The 24,946-nt window shown below is 42.5% G+C and overlaps 1 protein-coding gene across 3 annotated transcripts in view; it reads right to left on the bottom strand.

Moving 5' to 3' along the window:
• The window catches only part of LOC121279933 (DDB1- and CUL4-associated factor 1-like), a 93,038-nt gene that overhangs the window by 10,062 nt on the left and 58,030 nt on the right, over positions 1–24,946 (bottom strand). For all 3 annotated transcript variants that reach the window (XM_041191507.1, XM_041191509.1, XM_041191508.1), the window contains 9 exons: positions 23,845–24,043; positions 22,405–22,487; positions 21,421–21,505; positions 19,960–20,193; positions 17,318–17,411; positions 10,085–10,189; positions 7,028–7,101; positions 5,126–5,230; positions 3,019–3,292 (listed from right to left, as the gene is read on the bottom strand). In XM_041191507.1, coding sequence (XP_041047441.1) covers positions 3,019–3,292; positions 5,126–5,230; positions 7,028–7,101; positions 10,085–10,189; positions 17,318–17,411; positions 19,960–20,193; positions 21,421–21,505; positions 22,405–22,487; positions 23,845–24,043 — 1,253 coding nt within the window. The remainder of the gene's footprint in view (positions 1–3,018; positions 3,293–5,125; positions 5,231–7,027; positions 7,102–10,084; positions 10,190–17,317; positions 17,412–19,959; positions 20,194–21,420; positions 21,506–22,404; positions 22,488–23,844; positions 24,044–24,946) is intronic.

Below are 24,946 nucleotides of genomic sequence, written 5' to 3'. Positions count from 1 at the left end.
ACTCCCTCTTAAATCAATTTGTAGCCTATCAAGTATCTTAACTACCTCCTCTTTCACTATGGCTTTGGCAGCATCTTCTTAGGTAAAGAAAAATGCAAAGTACTCACTTGGCACCTCAGTCATGCCCTCTGCCTCTATGCATGGTTTCCCTTTTTGGTCCTGAATTGACCCTAACCCCTCATCTTGCTATGCTTTTACTATTAATATACCTACAGAAGATTTTCAGATTTCCTTTTCTTAGCTGCCAGTCTCTTTTCACTCTCCCTCAGAAATGTCTTTATTTAGACTTGTTTGCACTTGTATCATTATCCTGGTATCTATCATAGGCACCCTTTATCTGCTTCATCTTACTCTCTCTCTTTCGTCATCCAGGGAGGTCTGGCTTTGGTTGCCTTACCATTATCCCTCATAGGAATATAAATTGACTGCACCCAAACCATCTCCTCTTGATCAGTTATCCATGTGCCTGCCAATCATTCATTCAAATTTACCTGGCTCAGGCCCGTTCCCAGCCCACTAAATTTGGCCATCCTCTAGTCAAGTACTTTTACTCTAGATTGCTCTGTGCCCTTTTCCATAGCTGATCTAAACCTTTTGGAGTTATGATCAGTGCTCCTCAAATGTTCCTCTACTGACACGTGACCCACCTCATTCCCCAGAAGCAGATCCCAGCAATGCCCCCTTCCTTGTTTGGCCAGAAATATACTGGGCAAGAAAATTAACCTGAACACTCTTCAGAAACCCTTCTCCCTCTCTACCCTTTACACTATGTCACGAAACTATCATATTTTTTACAACATTACTATAGGCTTATGGGTGTGAGTGTGGATGATTGATTTAATTGAATTAGAGTCAAGTTAGAAATTATCAAAAGGGTTAGGTGTAAAAATGGTATTTGAAATTCTAATGAGAGAGCTAGAATGTAAGGGTCAGTAGATAAGGCATGAATGAAAATTGCATTTTAAGTTAAGTGGGGAGTTGTTTGGTTTTCGAAGGAATGGTAGAATGTTTACAACTAACAAGATAAATAGGGCAAGGTTAACACATTCATCTTTCCCAAAAGGAAAAAGGCTATATTAACAACATAAAAGATTATTTATGTTCCCTCCGGGACACCCTGGTCCACTCCTCCATCACCCCCTACTCCTCAACCCCCACCTATGGCACCTCCCCATGCCCACGCAAAAGATGCAACACCTGCCCCTTTACTTCCTATCTCCTCACCATCCAAGGGCCCAAATACTCCTTTCAAGTGAAGCAGCAGTTCACTTGCATTTCCCCCAACTTAGTCTACTGCATTCGTTGCTCCCAATGCGGTCTCCTCTACACTGGAGAGACCAAATGTAAACTGGGCGACCGCTTTGCAGAACACCTGCGGTCTGTCCACAAGAATGACCCAAACCTCCCTGTCGCTTGCCATTTTAACACTCCACCCTGCTCTCTTGCCCACATATCTGTCCTTGGCTTGCTGCATTGTTCTAGTGAAGCCCAACGCAAACTGGAGGAACAGCACCTCATCTTCCGACTAGGCACCTTACAGCCTTCCGGACTGAATATTGAATTCAACAACTTTAGATCTTGAACTCCCTCCTCCATCCCCACCCCCTTTGTTTCTTCCCCCTTCCTTTTGTTTTTTTCCAATAATTTATATAGATTTTTCTTTTCCCACCTATTTCCATTATTTTTAAATCTTTTATGCCCTGCTAATCTTTCCACCCCACCCCCACTAGAGCTGTACCTTGAGTGCCCTACCATCCATTCTTAATTAGCACATTCGTTTAGATAATATCACCACCTTCAACACCTCTGTGTTCTTTTGTCTGTGACATCTTTTGATTATTTGCTCCTATCACTGCTTGCTTGTCCCCACAACCACACCATCCCCCCCCAACTTCTCTGCCGCCCCCCGCCCAACCTTAAACCAGCTTATATTTCACCCCTCTCCTTATATTCATTCAGTTCTGTGGGTCATGAGGACTTGAAACGTCAACTCTTTTCTTCTCCGCCAATGCTGCCAGACGTGCTGAGTTTTTCCAGGTAATTCTGCTTTTGTTTTGGATTTCCAGCATCCGCAGTTTTTTGTTTTTATAAAAGATTTTTATATTATTGGAAAAGTAAATTTCCAAAGACATGTAGAACAATGGGATTTCGCACATTAAAAAGAGAGAAACATATAAAAAGAAGGATGGAAGGCTATGTGGGGGTGGCCATGTAAAATCTTGAAAGATATACCGGGTGAAATAGCTTTGAAGAAAGCGTCCAGCTACTCTGCAGAAGGAGTGCTGTTCCAGGACCTAAAAGCCTTTGGGATTCCAGTGTCGAGTGGGTGCTGTGGTAATCTTGCTGGATTGCTTATTTAAATTTAAAATCTATTTTGGACTGTTGCCTTAAAGTGGGCGTGTAATTGGGAATCAGATTAATTAGAAATTTTGGGATTTGTTATAATGTCAAGTAACTGTAACCTTATGTGTTTAAATTCTTTTCTTTTGTTAATAAATGTTTTAATTAAATTTTTAAAATTGCTGAAGGTGTTAGTGGACACATTCTGAATTCAGTGCACAAATCTTCTTGTAATAAATACAAATTGCAAAACCGTTATCCATGGCCAAGTTTCCCTTCTGGATTTGGGTCCGCTTGGCACATATCACCTGCGACATCATATAAACTATTACCCCAGTTTATATGATAATAATTGCAGTGCCCCATTATCATAACTCTATGGTTCTTTCACCTCTCTAAGTTTCCTGGAAATGTGTTCCTTTATATCTCTCCCACTAGTTGTGGCCTATAAAATACACCCAGTAGTGCAATGGTACTTAGCTCTAACCAAATAGATTCTATCCTCGGCTCTTGCAGACATTCGCTCTCTCCAGCATTGTAATATTCTCCTTAATCAATGCTCCCATCCCTCTGCCTTTCTTTCCTTCCCTCTCTTTCTGGAACACCATGTATCCAGGAATATTCATTACCCAGTCCTGCCCATTATGAGGCTACTGCACATATAATGGATTGACTTACAATCTCCAAGAATGTCTGTATCTTCATCCTCCCAGTCATCCTCCTCCTCCTCCTCTTCCTCCTCAGCCTCCTCTTCACCATTACCCAGTAGAGCTTCCAACTCCTCTTCATCAGAAGGTGTGAAGTCACGTTCTCCATCCTGGGCTGCATTTGCTTCACTCCCGTTATTTTCATCCTCTCCATCCAGCAGTGGGTCGGTATCCAAATCATCCAGGTCATCTTCAGAATCATCATCGTCGTCGTCATCATCATCATCATCCTCCTCCTCTTCCTCCTGTGACAGTAGCAACATCACTAATTATGTACAATATCCAGTGCTGCTTTCTCCAATCAACTTCCATCAAAATATGCAAAACACAATATTAGGGACAATTGAGCCATCCAGTCCTCCTTAAGCCTATCCCACTATTCAATTAGATCATGGCTGATCTGTATCTCAACTCCATCTACCCAGCATGGTTCCGGACCCAGGGTAGGCAATGGCATAGTGGTATTGTCACTGGACTAATAATCCAGGGACCCAACGTAAGACTCTGGGGACCCGGGTTTGAAACCCGCCACAGCAGATGATTGAAGATGAATTCAATAAAACCCTTCCAATGATCATCTAATGATGACCATTGTCGATTGTCCTAAAAACCCACCTGGTTCACTAATGTCCTTTAGAGAAGGAAATCTGCTGTCCTTACCTGGTCTGGCCTACATGTGACTCCAGACCAATGTGGTTGACTCTTAAAAAAATGCCCTCTGAACAAGGGCAAATAGGGATGGGCAGTAAATGCTGGCTTAGCCAATGATGCCCACATCCTGTGATTGAATAAAAAACAAACCCTATATATATGTATATATAAACAATCTCAGTTTTTTGGGAGAAAGAATTCCAGATTTCCACTACCCCATGTATGAAGGCACATCATCCAAGAGCAGACTAGATCTAATTTCAAGGTTTTGCCCCCTTGCTCTTAAAGTCACTGCACTTGTTTGTGTCTCCTCCAACAAAAATGCCAATTCCTGCTGGTTCTCCAGGTGCCAATGGCCCCTTGCCACCACAGCCAAGGGATAATTGAGTGTGTTAGCAGTCTACTTGTCTGTTGGGGCATCATAACAGGATCAATATTCTATTCAACCTTGCAGTAGGTGGCACTGACAGTAATCAGGAACAAGAACGCTGGCTGATCTTTCCCCTTCCTTGTTCAAAGGGTGGCAAGGTTAGCTATAGTGTCACTGTTGTGCCACGGTTGAGATCAGCTACATTGACACAGGCCAGTGGCCAAACCTGGGACCAGTTTAGTCTGCACAGCTCAGTAAAATACCGCCGTGCTCACAATTGAAGGGTTAATGCTGGGCAGGGAAGCTTGCCTACTGATCAAAGAACCCAATCACTCCTGGCCTGTGTACAAGTCTTGCAGTTACATTTTGCAGTCCTGTCAACAATCTAAAGATTATTGGAGAGAAAAGACTCAATGGAGACAACTTTGGTCACTGCTGCTGTTCTCGGTATTCTTCTGAACAAAATTAAGATGCCCAAAATAGCACGTTGCAAAAGACACATTACCAGCAATTAAACTCTTGGCCACTGGCAGCTCCAGGGAATACTCTGCATCCTGGACTGGCCATTTTTAGACTTCAGCTCACAGTCTGACACCAAATCAAATCTTAACATTACTGTAGTGTGAGCTGTAATTAACATTACTGTAATTTAGTGACTCAACAGTTCAAAGTGGCTTTATTACTGTGATTTGAATTGGAAAACTGTTATTTCTGCTCGTCTTTGCTTTCCTTCCAATTTTCCCCTCTTTTAATACTTGAAGGAATACATCCTTTATCCTACTTTTCTGCACACAACAAAGAAACAAAAACTTTAAAACCAGTCCCTGAATTGTCTAAAGTCTGTTCTTTAAGTCCAGTCTGGAGGCTGGTCACTCTTGGAGGGACTTGTTCAGCTTGGATGGGGAGGAAGACAGCTAGCCACGAGCCAGGTGTCTGTGTTTACACTGCTTAAAAGGACTGCCATCTTCCACATGCGGAATCGCGAAGCCATGAAAATGCCATGAACAATCTCACTGTTAAAATTAAACATGCGAGAATCGATTAACAAGATCTAGACCTGATCCTCCTCTTCATCCTCTTCCTCAGCAAGCCGCTGACGTCCTACTTCATATAATCTGCAGACAGTGTCCATCGATAGGGCATCCATGCTACCACCTTGGTTCTGCAACACATTGTGGATCATTAATACACTGAGAAGCATCACACTATACCAAACAACACTGGTGTGCAGGAATACAAGCATGCTTTTAAATAAAATTCAACAGGCAGCTTTAACCACAAGGTAACTTTATACAGTGCTTTTATTGTGGGTAAAACAGCCAAGGCACTTCATGTGAGTGTTATCAGGCAAAAAACTGACAACAATCCACATAAAGGAAATGTTAGACTAGTGACACAAATACTCAGACAAAGCGGGAGGCTCTAAGGAGCATCTTAATGGAGGAAAGGGAAGTAGAGGAGAGGAAAAGTTTAGGGAGGGAAGTACAGGAGGTTAGGACTTGGATGGCTGAGGGCATGGCCAACAATGGTGGACAAAAGAAAACAGGAACGTGCTGAGGCCAGAGCTGGAGGAGGTTACACAGATATGGAGGGGTGAGACCATGGAGTGATTTGAAAAGAAGGATGAGAATTGTTTTTGCTTTGGTGCTGTTCTTCTGAGCCTGCATGAGGTTCAACTTCAAATGCTCACTACAGGTTGCCCCAGTAACCAATCTTCATGTGCCACTCCGAGCCACACTGGGCAGCAGTCTATTCCAAAACGGAGAACGTCACAGTTGAGTGCAATTCGGTTCTTATCAGGCGTTCAATCATTTGCATCTTCCAGCAGAAGTCACTAAACAGTGAGCTAAAACAAGAGTTTTCTCGACCCCAACTGCATCACTCCGAGAGATCGGCTGACTTGCAAAGATCAAATACTTTCCTGAACCAGCTTATATCTGATGGTGACTATTTTCAACATGCAAAGTAGTTGCTCAACACTCTAGCTGGCACAGTCCCATCTCTGTCCTTTTGTTTTCAAACCCTAGGTTTGAATTCAGCCCACACTGATGCAGTCAAAGTCCTTTAATTGGGAAAGGTGGGAAGTTTGCAGGTGATGTATGCTTGGACAGACTCAACCCAGTTTCTCGTGAAATGAGTCTCTGAAATCAGTTTCGTTCAATTCAAAAGAGCTGTCAGGGGAATATAGATACCATATTGATGAGGCAGGGGATTATTCTCAACAGGTGAGGTTAAAGGCAAATTGCTGTGGAGGGAGTTTTGCCTTGCCATTAACCTGGTCTAATTATTGCTTGGCAGGACTTATACCTGATGCTAATTACAGGTGCAAAATGAGAGGAGTCTCATCTAGCAGTGAAGCTCCTCACCACGATGCGTAAAAAGAAGAAAATAAGCATATATCAATGTTGAAGCAAACATTGGAGTACAAATGGGGCACAGATGGTTTTGAGCAGTCCTTTTCTCTGACCTCTCCCCACCCCCCCCAACACACACACACACATACACACACACACAAAGAGAGAACTGTTAAATTTGGCTAGTTAATGAGTTAGTGTTTACAACAGAAATTCTAACCCATTTTAAACCACCCACTCAAAAGACAAAGTCACTGATGAGTTCCCAGGTGATTTAATGTAGCCTAAGGTCCCACGTTTGATCCTCAGTCTGTGATGAACTTGGGACATTGTAATTCTTGAATTGGGCTGAGGGAGTTGGGGGAATTAGCCAGGGAACTTGCTCCTGAATTACTGTTTAGTGTCTCTTGGTTGTCATACTTGGTTGCACTGTCCTTCATAATCTGTCACGTTCTCACATGTATCTCTTTGGCGAGGTACTGGGGGACAATTGGTGTCCATCCTTCAGCAGAGAAAATATATTGAAAACAATGATTTCCCCCCAGTGAAAAGACAGTTTGAGAGCTAACAAGTTCTTCACACTGTAGACCAGAGCCTGGGCCTACCTCAATCACAGCCAGATAGCAGTCCTTTGTGTCTGTGCAAAGATCAAAAATGTTCCTCTTCACGTCAAGGGTTGCTTTAAAAATAAGATTTAAAAGAAAAGAACATTTCAAGAACAGTTTTGCTGCAAATTATCACAAGAACACATTACCTCATCATTCAACGTGAAAAGTTAAAGCTAGTCAGCAAGCTTTATCTTAAATGGACTACCCACAGTGCATTCTACTCCCATCACCCTACACCCAAGCCTTGTCTAGTGTGAAAATGGATGGCTAAATGTTGGCTATAAAGACAGGCGGTCAAATTTGGGAGGAGCAACTGTAATTTGCTCAGCAATTTGCTGGAAGAGCCCAACATCATCTGTTAGTTCTTTAGGACATAAGAACATCAAGTGTTCACACAAAAGAAAAATAAATTCTCAGCCACATTTTACGAAGGTTTGACAAAAGCTCAGAATGGAGGAGGGTGGGGGAGCCAGGTGGCGGGGAAGGAAAACAGGGAGTGCCTTACTTCTGGGACTTGGGTTTCAATCCAAAGACTAATGTCAACCAGCAAAGGCTTTCATGTCAGGGTCCTGTATAAAATCAATTTGTGCTTCGAGCGAACAAAGGCACGTCATACAAAGTCGCCTATAAGTCAACACTAAATGGATAACCTCAAAAAAGAGAGGGCTGCTGGTGTGGAAAACGTAGAGTTTTGCAGTCAGGAAATACTCTTCTGGAGGCTGGGACTGAAGCACATCATTAGAGCAGAGTCCAGCATGGTAAGCTTTACCATGTAACTAACGGGGTACCAACCCTAAACAGAGATCACTTGCTGCCTTCACAGGGTGCCTGAAATAGGACAGTGTTCCACTCCTCACGCTGATGGGTACAAAAAGCAGTGATTACCCTCCAATCAATACAACAAAACTAAACAGGAATCGCAAAATAAATGGAGTGTTACTTAACGACTTGCAATAAAAGTGTGACCACTAGAAAACCACTAACAGTGAGCTGGTAGAATAAGCGGTCACACATTGTCACATATTTGAAGTCAGCAAGTGCTTGGTACTCCATTGCAAATAGCTCCATAACATTGAACAATCTCTCTACACCAGGCTTGTTCAACCCGCAGGCTGGAATATGGCCCCCCAAAGTCATTCTCTGTGGGCCCCCTGGAGATACTGTTCAAAATGCTGGTAAATCCTGTAAGTGAAGTTGAAAATTCTGTGAGGGGCTGCTCCTCCAATCACAGGCTTTTACTCTCCTGCGTTTGCAGTTGATAGGCTCATAAGTGATCCTGATCAGCAAACATGTGTGGGAGGGAAACAATCTCTGACTGGAGGAGCAGCGATCACTGGCAGCAGTAATTGTGCTGGGAGAGAGTGAGTGGGTTTGGGGAGAGGGAGGAAGAGGGAAAAGAAGGAGCCGCATGGCCTGTGGTGGTGATGGTGGTTGGGGGGGGAAAGAAAGAGAGCAAGAGCGCGCGAGTATCTGGCTCACTCCCAGTCTCAGGATTCTAAGTCATCCGCATCCCCACACATCAACACATACTCTCAGCCATTCTCATAGTGGGTGAGGGGAATGAGTAAACACCCTGAGACTGAGAGTGAGCCGGACACACACACCTCCTGACACTCTAATGGTCAGTTTTATTAATTACTCTTTTTTTTTTTTAAATCAATTCATTGCTTTATTTTTGCCCTGCACAACTTTTTTTTGAAACTCCTGTATCTTTCCAAAACCTGCTCATCAGCTGCTTGAGTGGGAAAAATATGGAGGTGTGCCCCCCACTCCCCCACACAAAAAGGTTAGAAAAGCCTGCTCTACTCCTTCATCTTCCACCAGGATGGCCTGAGGGCTCTCTGCTTCTTCCTTGAATCACCAACAAGTAACCATCCAGCACCACCTTCCTCCACCTGGCTGGTTGAACTTACTTTGGACAAATTCTCCTATACTCATCCACTGCCCTCATTTCCTGGTGCTGCATGTCCTGCATTGTTATATTATTCTGCGTCTCCAGGGTCGCAGAAATATGAGATGTTTATCTTTCCACAGGTCAGCACGAATGTCTCACCACGGTCACTTACCCCAAGTAAAAGGTGTCATAACAGGACATTTACGGGTCCTTGCTATGTCAGCCTTTTCATGGGATATGGGAACATTCTTTGTTGCCTTACTTGCATTCTCTCACGCAACTCTTCCTCTGGTACATTGAAGAGTGCCTTGGTAATGCTTTCTGCTCCTGTTCTGAACTGCAAAGTTTAATCAACTTTGCTTCAAATTTCCACCCCTTCCTCACCTTCAACACAATCCATCTTTGACTCTTCCCTTCCTCGATTTCTCTATATCTAAGGAAAAGTTGTCAATCAGCACCTACTATAGCCCCACTGACTTCCACAACTACCTAGACTGTACCAATCCCACCCACTTCCTGTAAGGTCCCCATACCATCCTCCCTAGTTTCCCTGTCTCCATCACGTCTATTCTGATGATGATAAATTCCAAAGGTTCCTTTTTCTTCCTCAACCAAGGATTTTCCTGTTATGCTGAGAGGGCCCTCAACTACATCTATTCCATTTCCCGTACTTTTGGCCTCATCTCCTTCACCTTCTCAGCCCTGTACTGCCAACAGCCACTTAATTTTGCCATTTGGTGGGCTTGGCTCTGAGGCAGAGAATGTTACCACACTGGTGAGATATTCATGTTGACCCCTGAAAACATACAGATCTCATATTACAGCCCTGCCTCACTATGGCATCTCTGGGTTGGCGGGGGGGTGGCGGTGGTTGGGGGGGGGGGGGGGGGGGGGGGGGGGGGGGGGGGCGGTGGCGAGAGAGGAGTGCACACTAGTGAGACAAGCAAAGCAGGACATTGAGCACCAAAGAAATAGTGGCAGTGGATGGGTTGAAGTATCAAAGGTAGGGAAATTACTCTCCAAGGGTAATACAAACAAGCTGACAGCAAACCACCCCAGAGTAACCATCCACTTCACACAATACTAGTCCAGGGAGTAACCAGTAACAAGATATTAACCACGTCTCAACAGGAAGCAGAGTAGCTGCTCAGCTGGCTCACCTATTGGTTTGTAATCAGTAGCATCAAAGGTCCTGAAAGAGGATCCAAAGGGACTTTTCATCCGCACTTCTATCAAATCATCTTCATCATCTGCCTGCAGCATAGCTAGAAGACAAAATAGGATCAGATAAAGGACCCGAATTCACATAGCCTTGAACCACATCTGAAAGCACTTTACACACCACTTGCAATAAGATGACTGTTATGTAAGCAGATCACAGCAGCCAGTTTGCGCGCAAGATCCCCAAAACAGCACAGGTGTTAACTGGGAAATTATAACACACAAACAGGCCATTTAGCTCAACCATGTTTATTCTCTTTATGAAATGAATCATGATACTGACTGATGAGGTTGGTTGAAGAGGGAATGTTTGTAGGGATGTATTTATAAACTGGCTGCAAACATCAGATAATCCCAGAGTAGCATGCACCTGGTACAACACAATCCAGGAGCCAGAAACAGGAAACTCACTCTTTAAATACTGCATTGGGATTATTATACATAAACAGCAAAGACTTCAAGGTCCACTGAACCCACCCCTTCCAAGCAAATCCACAAATACCCAATCACCTGAAAAGGGCAAAGGAAAACTGAGGCCACTTCAGGATAAGCTCTGGGAAATTTTTCTCTGACTTCTCAAGGTGAAGCACAGTCCAGGGGACTAGGCAAGCCCATTACTGACTACCTGGTAATTAATAACTGATTCTCTATAACAGGAAACCACCCTCAAGAGCTTTCCAAGTTTATGGACAACAACGGCTCCAGACCCACAGCGTTTCACTAACATTTCGGAAGGCGATGATTTTCTGTGGAAAGTAATATTTCCTAACATCTAATCTAACGATCAAAATATTTTTTGTATGGATACCCTTAGACCTACTATTCTTCAGCATCTCAAATAACTTTTCCCACTAGACCCAACTCAATTCAATCATTTTTAAAAATCTGTTTCTTCAAAGTATAAAAGCCCGAAGCCTACCCTGGTCATGGAATCTCAGCACAGAGGGCCATTCTTCATGTTGTGCCTGTGCTGCCTCTTTAAATGAGCTACCCAATTAAACCCAGTCCTTTATTACTTCTCCTTAACCCCATATTAATTATTTTCCACATATTTATCCAATTCTTTTATGAAAGCTATTATTAAACCTGATTCCACCATCCTTTTAGGTAGTGCATTCCTTAAGATCATAAGACATAGGAGTTGGCCATTTGGCCCATCAAGCCTGCTTCACCTTTCAATAAGATCATGGCTGATCTGATGAGCCTCAACTCCACAATCTGCCTCTCCCCCAATAACCTTTGACTCCCTTTTTGGACAAGAGTCTATCTTCTCTACCTTAAAAATATTCAATGACCCTGCCTCCACCACGCTCTAGGGGAGTTCCAAAGACTTGCAGTCTTTTAAGAGAAAAAAATGTCTTCTCATTTCAGTCTTAAATGGGAGACTCCTTATTTTTAAAACTGTGTCCCCTAGTTCTAGTCTCTCCCAAAGAGGAAACATCCTTCAGCATCTACCCTGTCAAGTGCCCTCAGGAAAGAGCACACCTCATTCTTCTAAACTCCAATAGATACAGGCCTAGTCTGTCCAGCCTTTCCTCATAAAATAACTTCCCCACCATCCCAGGTATCAGCTGAGTGGAACCTTCTTAAATAAGGAGACCAAAACTGCACATAGTACTCCATATGTGGTCTCACCAACGTCCTGTACAACTGTAGCAAAACATCCCTTTTGAATATTCCATTTCCTTTGCAATATTACTTTCCACAGAAAATCATCGCCTTCCGAAATGTTAGTGTTTCTTAATTACTTGTTGTACCGACATACTAACTTTTTGCAATTCATGTATCAGGCAACTGACAGTGGGGAAAAATTTGACAGATGGAGTATAATGTGGGAAATTGTGAACTTGTCCACTTTGGCAGGGAGAATAGAAAAGCAACATGATACTTGAATGGAGAGAGATTCCTCTATACCTCAGTGTTTTGCAATCTCTCTCCATGTGAATAATCTGCTTTTCTATTTTTCCTGCCAAAAGTGGACAGGTTCACATTTTCCCACATTATACTCCATTTGCCAAATTTTCACCCATCCACTTAACCTATGCAGACTCCTTATGTCCTCTTCACAACTTACTCTCCTACCTATCTTTGTGTCATCAGCAAATTTAGCAACCATACATTCCATCCCTTTATCCAAGTCATTGATATAAATTGTAAATAGTTGAGGCTTCAGCATGGATCCTTATAGCAGTCAACTTGTTACATCTTGCCAACCCGAAAAAACCCATTTATATCTACCGTTTCCTGTTAGCTAACCAATCCTCTATTCATGCTAATATACCCTATACCATGAGCTCTTATTTTGTGTAGTAACCTTTGATGTGGCACCTTGTCAAATGACTTCTGAAAATCCAAGGTTGCCCTTTATCTATGATGCTTGTCACTTCCTCAAAGAACTCCAATAAATTAGTCAAACACAATATCTTTTTCACAAAACCATGTGGACTCTGTTTGATTGCATTGAGATTTTCTAAGCACCCCACTATAACCTCCTCAATAACAGATTCCAGCAATTTCCCTATGACAGATGTTAAGCTAACTGGTCTGCTTTCTGTCTCCCTCCTTTCTTGAAGAGTCATCATTTGCTATTTTTCAATCTGATGGGGCCTTTGCAGAATCTAGGGAATTACCAATACATTTACTGCCCCTTCTTTTAAGACTTTAGGATGAAGTCCATCAAGATATAAGGACTTATCAGCTTTTAGTTTAATAATTTCCTTAGTACCCTTTCCCTGGTAACAGCAATTGTTTTCAGTTTCTCCTTCTATCACCTCCTGGTTCACAATTATTTTGTGGGTGCTATTTGTATCCTCCACAGTGAAGACAGACACAAAATACCTGTTTAGTTCATCCATCATTTCCTTATTTCCATTGTTATATCTCAATCTCTAGAGGACCAATGATCACTTACTCTTTTCCTTTTTAAATCTTTGACTGCCTTGTAGATCAAAAATCTGTCTAGCTCATCTTTGAATATATATTCCTTTATTCATTCAAGGGATGTGGGCTTCGCTGGCTAGGCCAGCATTTATTGATCATCCCTAATTGCCCTCGAGAAAGTGGTGGTGAGCTGCCTTCTTGAACCGCTGCAGTCCATGTGGTGTAGGTACACCCACAGTGCTGTTGGGAGTTCCAGGATTTTGGTCCAGCGACAGTGAAGGGGGGGTGATATATTTCCAAGTCAGGATTGAGAGTGGCTTTTTCTCTGCTCTTGTAGCTACAGCATATATACGGCTAGTCCAGTTCAATTTCTGGTCAATGGTAACCCCCAGGATGCTGATAGTCAGAGACTCAGTGATGGTAATGCCACTGAATGTGGAAGGATGATAGTTAGATTCTCTCTTGTTGGAGATAATCATTGCCTGACACTTGTGTGCCATGAATGTTACTTACTTGTCAGTCCAAGTCTGGATGTTGTCCAGGTCTTGCTGCATTTGGACATGGACTACTACAGTATCTGAGGAGTCGTAAATGGTGCTGTTCGTTGTACAATCATCAGTGAACATCCCCAATTCTGACCTTATGATAGAAGTAAGGTAATTGATGAAGCAGCTGAAGATGGTTGGGCCGAGGTCACTACCCTGAGGAACTCTTGCAGTGATGTCCTGGAGCGAAGATGACTGACCTCCAACAACCACAATCATCTTCCTTTGTGCTAGGTATGACTCCAACCAGCAGTTTCCCCCCTGATTCCCATTGACTCCAGTTTTGTTAGGGCTCCTTGATGCCACATTTGGTCAAATGAGGCCTTGATGTCAAGGGCAGTCACTCTCACCTCACCTCTGGAGTTCAGCTCTTTTGTGCATGTTTCAACCAATGCTGTAATGAGGTCAGGAGCTGAGTAGCCCTGAAAGAACCCAAACCGGGCGTCAGCGAGCAGGTTATTGCTATTCAATGACCCAGCCTCCCTCCACTGCTCTATGTAAGAGAATTCTAAAGGCTAATGACCCTCAGAGAAGAAATTCCTCATCTGTCTTAAATGAGACCCTGCTTATTTTTAAACGTTGTCCCCTAGTTCTAGATTGCCCCATGATACATCCTTTCAGCATCCACCCTGTGAAGCCCCCTCTTCGAATCTTATGTTTCAATAATACCACCTGTCATTCCTCGAAACTCTAATAAGTATAGGCTCAACCTGTTCAACCTTTCCTCATTTGACAACCCCTTCATTCAGGGAAGAATCAGCCTAGTGAGCCTTCTCTGAACTGCTTTCAATGCAAGGATATCCCTCCTTATTGTGGTCTAATGCTTTGTAAGTTGCAGCAAGACTTCCCTACTTTTATACTCCAACCCCCTGCAATTAAGGCAAATGTTCCATTTGCCTTTCTAATTACTCACTGTACCTGCATGCCGACTTTGAGAAATTTACTTACAAGGGCACCCAGACGCCTCTGTGCTGTAGCATTCTGCAGTCTCTCTCCATTTAAATGATATTCTGCATTTCTATTCCTTCAGGCAAAGTGGACACCCCCATATTATACTCCATCTGCCAAATTTTTGCCCATTGACTTAACCTATCTATATTCCTTTGCAGATTATTTGTATTGTCCTCACAACTTGCTCCTATCTTTTTAGCATCAGCAAATTTGGTTACATTACAATCGGTCCTTTCATCCAAGTCATTAATATAGATCATAAATAATTGAGGCACCAGCACTGATCCCTGTGACATTGCACTCGTTAGGCTGTCATCCTGAAAATGACCCATTTATCCTGACTCTGTTTCCTGTTAGGCATCCAATCCTATATCGACGCTAATATATCACCCCTAACACCATGAGTCCTTAGCTTTTGGAAGATTATAACCAATGCATCCATCATCTCTGTAGCCACTACTTCTCTATTCCTCCCGCCAAAATGTACAACCCCATATTATATTCCATCTGCCAAATTTCTGCTCACTCACAACCTATCTAACCTAACTTATATATAAAAATGTACATACATCAGGTTAAGACTCTAGGATGCAGGCCATCAGGTCCAGGGGTCTTGTCAGCCTTTAGTCCCATTAGTTTTCCTAGTGCTTTCTCTCTAGTGATAGTTTTAAGTTCTTCCCTCCCTTTTGCCTCTTGATTTTCTTCAGTGAAGACAAATACAAAACACTTCTTTTGTTCTTTGCTCAGAGTCTCTGCCATTTTCTTGTTTTCATTATTAAATCCCTAGTTTCATCCTCTAAGGGGCCAATGCTCGCTTTAGCCACTCTTCCTTTTTATATGCTTGTAGAAGCTTTTACTGTCTGATTTTATATTTCTTGCATGTTTTCTCCCTCCAATTCTCCATCTGTTACTTTTATTGTCATGTTACTTTTTTTGTCAAATCACAAAAACTCACTCTGTAAAATCATTTCTCAGCTCTCCTCTGGCTCTCTCACCAAATGTCTTAAATTGGTGTCCTCTGGTTATCAACCCTCCTGCCAGTGAAATTTGATTTTACTTATTTACTTTGATTATCAAAATAGCTCATAATTTTGAGCATCTCTTTTAAATCTCCCCATAACCACCTCTGCTGTCAAGAGAACACTGCCAGTTTCTCAATACAACCAAAGGCCCTCATCTCAGGCAAAATCCTAGCAAATCTCATCTACACCTACTCCAAGGCCTTGACATACTTCCTGAAGTGCGGTGTCCAGAATTGGACACAATACTCCAGCTGAGGCCTGGTCAGTGATTTAGAAAGATTTAGCATGTCATTCTTCCTTTTGTACTCTATGCTAATAAGGACAATGAATCCAAATGCTTTATCTTTTAAAATACAACCTCAACTTGCCCTGCTACCTTCAAAGATTTGTATATGTTAGTTAAGATCTTTTAGTCCAACTATCATTCTGGTTGGTGTGCATATGGACAAGGGTCTCGATATTCTTGACTAGGAATGGTGAATTAAATCTAAACATAATGCTCCAAAGTTTGGACATACCAAAGAAGTATGTATAACGTTTGTAGTCAAGTATGTGCAATGTTTCATATTTGGTGGTCTTAACGATACAGCCTCTTCTCTACAGCAGCTTCACAATGTTTGTGAACCTTTAATGTTAATAACTGCAGATGGTTAGTCTCAGGTTTTTCCTCTTGAGCTTTGACTGTTAATATGTATCTCTGCATGGCTTCCAAGCTCAAAAGCATGACACACTGCATTCATCCACATGAAAGAATATCTGCCAAGTGGAGTCACTCCCTTAAATAATCTAAATTGGCCTGCAACATACTGCTCCAGTGCAAAATAACTACCTCACATATCAATCTGAACCAAGTATTGGGAGTCAGTGTGGTATTCTATCTGAATGCCAGTACAGCCAACACATGCATTACTTCTGCAGTACTTGGGTAGTGTTAACCTACACCACGAGCTCAAGTCTTCTGAGTGGGGCTTGAACTAATAACTTTCTCAGAAGACATTGCTGCCAGAGTCAAGCTGATGATGTGTGAACACAAATCGTTCTTACACAGGCTCCATGTCAAGTTGAGCCCAAGCCATGGGTTCCCAATTGGCTCCATGTGCAAATGCAATGCGCAGTCTGCTATTAAGTGAGAGAGAGTTGAAACACCTGAGGCTCCATTGCTGAGCTGTAGTGAGCTAGCGATATTCAGGACAATTGTAGGGGTGTGGCTTTTTTGTATGGGGGGAGCGGAAGGAGTACTAATCAGGATACCTGTTCCTGATCACTATTTCTGATCATGAAAAACACCTTTTAATTATGTCAGGTCGGGCCAAGTGAGTGCCTCTACAGTTAATGGTCATCTGACTGAGGTTTTGGAGGTTTGCCTGTGAAACTGTACCCCAGCAGTAATGTCCTTATGAACAAAGTCCAGCTTTCACATCCAGGAGTTGTTTGGATGAGTGTAAAGGAGTGGAAGGGAGATGGTGCTGGGGGCGGGGGGGAACTAGGTCAGCCTTTTTACAAAAAGATGCATGTGTTGTAAAACCCCACACCAGCTCTTCCCAACCACCCCCTGCAATCTAAAGCAGACATTCAGTTTGCAGCCTAGTGGGAGGGATAAGACCAAGGAACTTAAGAATGAAGCACTGCAGTTATAAGTGGGTTCAGGAAAGATCTAGATTTCTTTTCAACTTTATAAAGGTTTAATTTCTTTCCTCCTCCAAAACACAGCTGAAATGTTTTGCAAATGATCTCCACCAATATGACCTCTCCCCCACCCCTCTGAGGCTCTTACCTCCATAGATAACTGTGCCTGTGTTGTTGAAGACAATGCGACACTGGTCTAATGCTGGGACAGTGTGCAGGAGATGAAATGTCCGCAGGTCCCACTGAAAGATAGCCCTTGTTAAGAACCCACACTGACATTGTTGGATCATGAACGGAACATTTAAAAACTTCAATGAATGAGGATTAAACACATTTGGGGCGAATGCCACTCAAGTGTGCGCTATGTCTAGACTCCATCTGGAACTGAGGAAGTATTTGAAGGAGCCCCTCGACCCAAAAATAACCCTATAGCACATCTCCACATGGAGGGATTCAGACTGTTGACCCAACAAGTACCCTCAAGGAAACCTGTACATTTTTGGCCCCTGGTCAAGCAGGCCCTAAGCATGCTGAACTACTCCATAGAAATACCATCAAATATGCTCTCTTGTAAATGCCATGTACAGCTACAGTAATAGGTAAACCTGTTCAATTTTTTATTCTCCACAATTTTCACAAAGATGCTTAGGCCTCAACCATTAATTTCCTCTCTGAATTTGAATGTCTTTTCTTCACGTTTTTATTTATTTATGGGGGAGGCAATGGCGTAGTGGCATTGTCACTGGATTAGTAATCCAAAGACCCAGGGTAATGCTCTGGGGGCCCAGGTTTGAAATCCGCCAAGGCTAGATAGTGGAATTTCTGAATTAAAAAAAAAATGGAATTAAAAAGTGTAATGATGACCATGAAACCAGTTGATTGTTGTAGAAACCTATCTGGTTCACTAATGTCCTTTAAAGAAGGAAATATGCCATCCTTATCTGGTCTTGCTTACACGTGACTCCAAACCCACAGTAATGTGGCTAGCTCTTAATGCCCGCTGAACAAGGGCAATTAGGGATGGGCAATAAATGCTGGCCTAGCCAGTGACACCCACATCCCATGAATGAATAAAAATTGTAATAGGCTTTAAATACAAACAAAATTCTGGAAACAATCAGGTCAAGTAGCATCTGCAGAGACAGGAACATCAGTAATGTTTCAGGCGAATGACCTATTGCCCAAGAAACTGTTACGATCTTCTCTTGCCATTGATCCACCAAGCATTTACTGTTTTCCCATCAGATTTCCAGCAAGATTTCAACTTTTGTCTTATTCCTTTTCAGTTTTGCTTGAAATTCAGTAAAAAGATTTTTCTTTGTGAACCCAGCTTATGACAAAGGGATTTTTATATTGGTGGCGTCTCAGCAGCATTCTGCTCACCATTAATCCTGACGCTACATCTCAAAAAAACAGTTGTCCAAGACAAGGGGCTCCTCCCCACAAGTGCTCCAAGTTAGAGCCCAGATCAAAGATCCAAATTTCTTTTTAATTTTATAAGGGTTCAATTTTTTCCCTCCTTCAAAACAAGGATCACAGCAGGACCCTGCCCTCTCAAAAAACATCAGGATGCTGGTACAGATGGGCCCGACACTGATGCAAAACAAGATTCATAATCCAAGCTACCCTAGCTCAATGGTTTCAATTTACAGCAGGATCTTCTCTTTCCCTTAGTTGAACTCAAAGTCTATCATCCCATTACTGTAATTCTACATCATCTTGCCTTTCAGTGTCACCAGATTTTGAGTGAAGAGCAAGGCAAGTACTAGGCCTACAATTAAAAAAGCAGTATATACAAGATTACAGGTTTCGGCCATTGAAATTTTGGTTGTGTGCAAAAAGCATTCAGAACTGTATTACATGGGACTGAAGTACTCTCTATGATAATGTTTGACGAATTAATTGCGCCTCGCAACATGAAGATTAGTGGACGAAGTGCAATTTTTCTGAAGAGTACTAATAAATTAAATAAACCCAGTGATGATACTGAAATTGCATCTCTGAAATGCTGTTTGGAGCTCACAAATAAGTCTGGGTGATTTGTGGGCTAGCACCAGGAGTTGATGTAAACACTCAACTGGATTATGAAGAGAATCTGCTACCCCCAGATGGTCTAGCCTGCATGGAATATTTTGCATGTTTTGAGACTGATCTTAATGTCCTCAGAGCAAGCAGCGTCATCAAATTCCAAGAATAGAATAAAAGTTAACCAAGAAATATTGCTGCCATCCTATACCCCGTTTTATCAGTGCAAATTAAAGTATAATGACTCCTTCTGATAGGGCACAAAGCCAAAATATGGGCAAATGCCCCTGCTCTTTCCCAAATAGTGCAATGGGATTTTTTTTTTTGCATTAATCTGAGAGGTCAGATTGGGCCTCTGTGTAATTGGTCATTCAAAAGATGACACCTCAGACAGTGCAACATTTCCTCGGTACTGCACTGGAACATCAGCCAGGATTTAGTGTTCAAGTTTCTGGATTGGTACTGGGACCCACAACTTTCTGACTCAGGGATGACAGTGCTACTTACTGAGCCAAGTCTGACATACAAGTTAGCACACTCAATGATGGGAGAAAATGGGGGGGTGGAAGCCTTTCCACAGAAACAATTTTTTGGTGTGTTCCTACAACTGTCCCCCTACAACTGTACCCCAGTTAAAAATCTAGGTCTTTAGGACTGACAGGGAGATTTCCTTCTAAAAAAACATTTCAAATGTCTTTAAATCGATGACCGTGTTATACAACATCCCAGGCCCCTAGTGCAATAGTTCCCGTGACTGAAGGATACAATCTCTGTATTGATGATGACTTCTAGCCCATTTGGATGGAACACTCCACTGATGTTCATGTTGAACTTATCAAACTTGTGAATGGCCTGTGTTGAACGGATGTCCCACAGCACTCCGTCATTTAACACCAAATCATCTGTAGGGTGAAATGTTGCACAATTCCGCTTGTAGTTGTTGGCTAGGTCAGGGTTGTAGAGAGTGAGGATGTTTTGGCCAGTCTGGATATCGTATATCTACGGACAGAAAAAAAGACCAAGAATTTTTTAAAAAAGATGCATGTATGTTGTGTGCTCAAGTGACGTTGGTGCTGGAGGATTTGAGTACCAAGTGACAGGTATGAGCAAAATTTTCTCCACTTTGCCATGACAACATTCCTCAATCTTTATGTCAGTGCAATAACGTAACATTTTTTCTACCTCTCTCCTAAGAGTCTTGTGGGTTTGAGCAAGTTTGTTAAATTTAGTGCTGCCTTAGTTTTGTGTTGATCTACTTGCTCTAGGAACTGGATTGAGACTCAGTTCTAATGAAATCTACATGCCCAAATACTGTAACCTGAGAACTTATACAGCATCTTTAACAAAGAAAAATGTGAAACTTCAGGGGTAGAAATGGACACAAGGCCAAAAGAAAGACAATAGAAAGGGTAACCAAAAGCTTGGTCAAAGAGTTGGGTTTTAGGCAGAGTCTTTCTAAAAGGTGTTGAGGCAGAGAGATCAATGGTGGAAATGACAGAACACAAGGCTGAAATGGCTGAAGGCATGACCGCTAATGGTGCGGCAAAGAGAGTAGGGGAGACACATAAGAGGCCACAGCAAGACAGTTTGGGGACAGGAAGGTATACAGAGAGGTGCAAGGACACAAAGGGATATGGCCCTTGGGAGCCAAGGTAAATTGAGCAAGGGCAGGAGTGAGTGACGAACAGGATATGAATAGGATATGTGCAGCAGAGTTTTGGATGAGCTGAAGTTTAGAGGGCAGAAGATGGGCTGCCAAGCAGGAGAACATCAAAATAATCAAATCTGGAGATGGTAAAGACATAAACAAGGATTTCAGCAGGATGGGTAGAGGCAGGTGATGTAATGGAGATGGAAGTGGTGGTTTTTATGAAGTTACAAAAAGCTTGATTCAGCCTCTGACACTGTCTGGGCTGGGGATAGAATGAAATTGGTGAAGGAGCTACAGAATTTGTAGTGAGGGCCGAAGATGATGGCTCCAGTTTACACAGCGCATCTTTGAACAGGAGTCACTGGATTGTGAACGGCAGTGGAAGCCATGGCTGATTTATTCACCTTCTTCAGCCAGGGTTAGATCACCTGACAACATCATGCACTAGAGATTTTCTGAGCTGTACAGATTACTAGTACAGAGGCTGGAGTCTTTAGCCACTGGAGCATTAGCAGGACAAATTACCAATTATCTCATTAACTGTATCGCATAAAGGCCATGGCCAAACTACTCACATGAGCCACTTCCTCCTTTGTCCCAATGACTCTGTCCTGAGAGAGTTTACTGAATTCCACATAATGATCGTCTGTGAAAGAGTGCCTGAAACATAAAGAACACCAGTGCCAAGTTAATCCCAACTGCACAAATCCAAAGCGAACATTCAGACACTTGTGTCAGGTCTAGTGCAGATCAGGCCTGTTTGGAGATGTCACCAAGATGTATTATACATCTCTTCAGGCCAAAAATATTTCCTCTTTCCAGCATAACACATACAAGCCTCTACTTTTACCCAAATGATTCCTCCATTAGCACTTCTCCAATGCACCACACACTGGTACATGCCAGCACCTCTCCAATGCAGCACATACAGTGCTGGTACATTATCTTTGAAATGAATGCTGTGATTAAAGCCACATTTAAGCCACAGATACCCCCACCTTGCCTGTTTTCCAACCACCACAGGGATTGAACTGGCATTTTCTAACATATTTAAACATCGAGATCTTGTTTTAGGTTAACTAAAACAAAAAAGTTTTAAGATGAATAGGGACTCTACAACTGGCCTCCATGTCTCTGGGCTAGAGAGGGGACAATCAACTAAAGTTACCTCTTCTGATGGCTGGCCAACATTGTCTAATGGAAGTTGATATGTGGACAATCAAGAGATCAGAGTTTGACATGGTGTTAAAAATTAATTGGCATTTGAAAATTCAGGAATTATTCTCCACGTGCAAGTGTCCAGTAGTGCTAGATCAAATCATGAATGAAATTACAAATTCTATTGGACAGACATTTACTGAGGAACAAAGGGATTCATCCCTGCAATACACCTGCCCCTTTGTTTTGTTCCACTGTAATTCAAGCTAATGAAAGGCTCCAAAATGTCATCAGAAAGGATCTCTCAGGGTAAGAAATTGTACAAAGCAACAGGCTATTAAGTTGTATTTTTACCTCTGGCACCTACAACCCTTATACTTGAGAAAGTCATCTTCACTTACTTCATGTCGAAGACAGACTTCATTCCCCAGAGAGCAGATAGGGGCTGGCCCCAACTTGCTGATGTCAATAACAAGGATCCATCCTGCAAGAGCACATGCACAAAAATTACAAAAGGATTAAATATCAGGTCTGATAGTAAATTAAGTAATAACAGTTTGATTGCTACTTGCACATAATCCATAAACCAACATTAAATGTTATTTGATAATGCTACATCGGACCTTGCTGTGCACAAATTGGCTATCACATATCTACATCAGCAACTACACTTCAGAAAGTACTTCATTGGCTGTAAAGCTCTTTGAAACATCTTGACATTGTGAAAGGTGCTGTAGAAATGCATTTTCTGGGTGTTTGTTTCTGGCTCACACACCATCCTGGTCTGCCCCCCATTAGATGACCCCATGACTAATGCATTGGAGGGAGCACAGACATCATTTGGGCCTGCAGCTACAATAACCACAACAGTGGGATTCTGAAACCAAGAGAGATGGTGCACAATAACATGCTAATGGGATACATAGGTTAGAAATAAATATTTTGACAAGTGGCTGCGAGGGAAGAGAAAACAGAAAATGAAAAAGGACTAAACCAAGCTACATATCAATTTACTGTTAACCATAGACTTTGGAAAGGCAAGAGCATAAAAATCAGGAGCAGTCTGAAGGCTGTCATCAAGGGCTTCACGCTATGAAGGATTCTGTCAACAGTGCTGGGTGCCACAATCATGCTGTGGTGTGCCCCTGGCCTGGCCTGAAGGCAGATATTCCTGCTGGGGTTTGGCAGCACAGATCCAAATCACCCTCCTGTATCCTACCAAAAGTGGACATCTTGCAGTTAGGAGGACAGCCAGTGTCTGTTAGGGGATGTGACTGAGAGGACATTGCAGATTCCAGCAGGATTCAATAAACAGCTCTCAGGAGTGGGAACCCTAGGCTACATGTAGCACCACCCGACTCAAATCAGGCAATTCAGCACAAACTGGAGACTGAATTTGGGTTTTTCTGCTTTGCATGGTTCAGCTATTCACTGACTAAAGCCACTGGTGAGTGGACAATTGGCTTCTTCTCCAGAAATTTGGGTATGATAATCTAACTTGGCATTCCAGTGCAGTACCGAGGGACTGCTGCACTGTTGGGAGATGATACCTTTCAAACGCGATATTAAAATTAGGCCACCTGCTCTCTCAGGTAAAACTATATCAAAGAAGAGTAGGGGTTGATACTTATCTCAACCAAAATAACCAAATTTGAAAAATCTGATCATCACATGACTGTTTGCGGGATCTTGCTTGCAAACTGGTTCCTGCATTTCTACACAAAAGTAATTTGTTGTAAAGTGCTTTGGAACTGGGGTTGTGAAAGGTGCTGTCTTTCTTTAGAAATTTAAATTCACACCCTTCCCAGAGCACGGAGGGAGTCTGGTAACACCTCACTTACCCTGGATGGCTCTAGGTGCGTTATGGCGGAGTTATGGCAGGCGTATGTGGCCTCCTCTTGGCCACTAAATAAGTTGTAGAGCTTGAGTTCTCCGGTACACGTCCCCAGCATCAGAAAACGCTCTCGGGCAGAGAATGCACAGCACGTAAAACCACTGCCTTCCTCATCGGATTCCCTGAACACAGAAATGGGCCGGAATCTGCACCAAGAAAGTGAGTGGGACACAAAAAGCAAATCCTTTAGCCAAGGAATGATTAGTTTATGTAGCAAATAACACATTTCAGTATGAGAACAGGCTTAGAACTAATTTGCATTTCCATAAATTCCATTTACACCATCTAACTTTGCATAGGAGCACAATTTTCTTCAAGTGCAGTCACTTCTGTTCTGTGCACAAGAGACAAGAAACAGGACAAAACACCAACACACCTGCACTTTTGGCAGGATTATTTGAAAAAGGAATGTTGCGTCCATCAAGATGAGAAATATTACTGCTAGGAATGGAACACTTTCTATTTCATATACTCAGTGCTAGGTCAGGTCTACATATACACTCTGAAACTCTGTCTATGCTGCTACATCAAGCGCTCCCAGGTCAGGTACAACAATCGTTACCTACAGAATAAAATTCCCTTTATAGTGTCCCAAACAAACAATCTCAGGGTAGGGACAGCATAAATTAGACAGTGTAAAGCTCCCTTTACACTATGTCGTTCACCGCTAATACAGCAGACATCACGAGTCAAAAACAAAAACTCCCTCTACACCACCCCAAACATTCCTAAGTCAGGCATAGCAGTTAGGTACAAAGTAAAAATTCCCTCTATACCACGTCAGCCTCAAACCCCAGGAAACACTCCCTAATGCACTATGTTCAATACTAGTCATCACGTGACATCCTAGGAAAGGTGTCCATTTGGAGGCAATTTTATGCCATGATTCCACAGCCATGAGGAACTGGATTCAGATTGTCCAAATTATTTTGTTTAGTATTTTCACAATCAGCAGAGATGTCAAGGCTGGATCTGAACCCTGGTAATAGGGGTAAATGTTTGTGTTTAATCTACTCGGAGAGAGAAGAGATGCAGTGAAGTTTGTATGT

Source organism: Carcharodon carcharias, chromosome 7, assembly GCF_017639515.1.
Source record: "Carcharodon carcharias isolate sCarCar2 chromosome 7, sCarCar2.pri, whole genome shotgun sequence".
Classification (NCBI taxonomy): domain Eukaryota; kingdom Metazoa; phylum Chordata; class Chondrichthyes; order Lamniformes; family Lamnidae; genus Carcharodon; species Carcharodon carcharias.
Note: the sequence above shows the minus strand (reverse complement) of the source record. Positions and strands in the feature narration are given on the sequence as shown.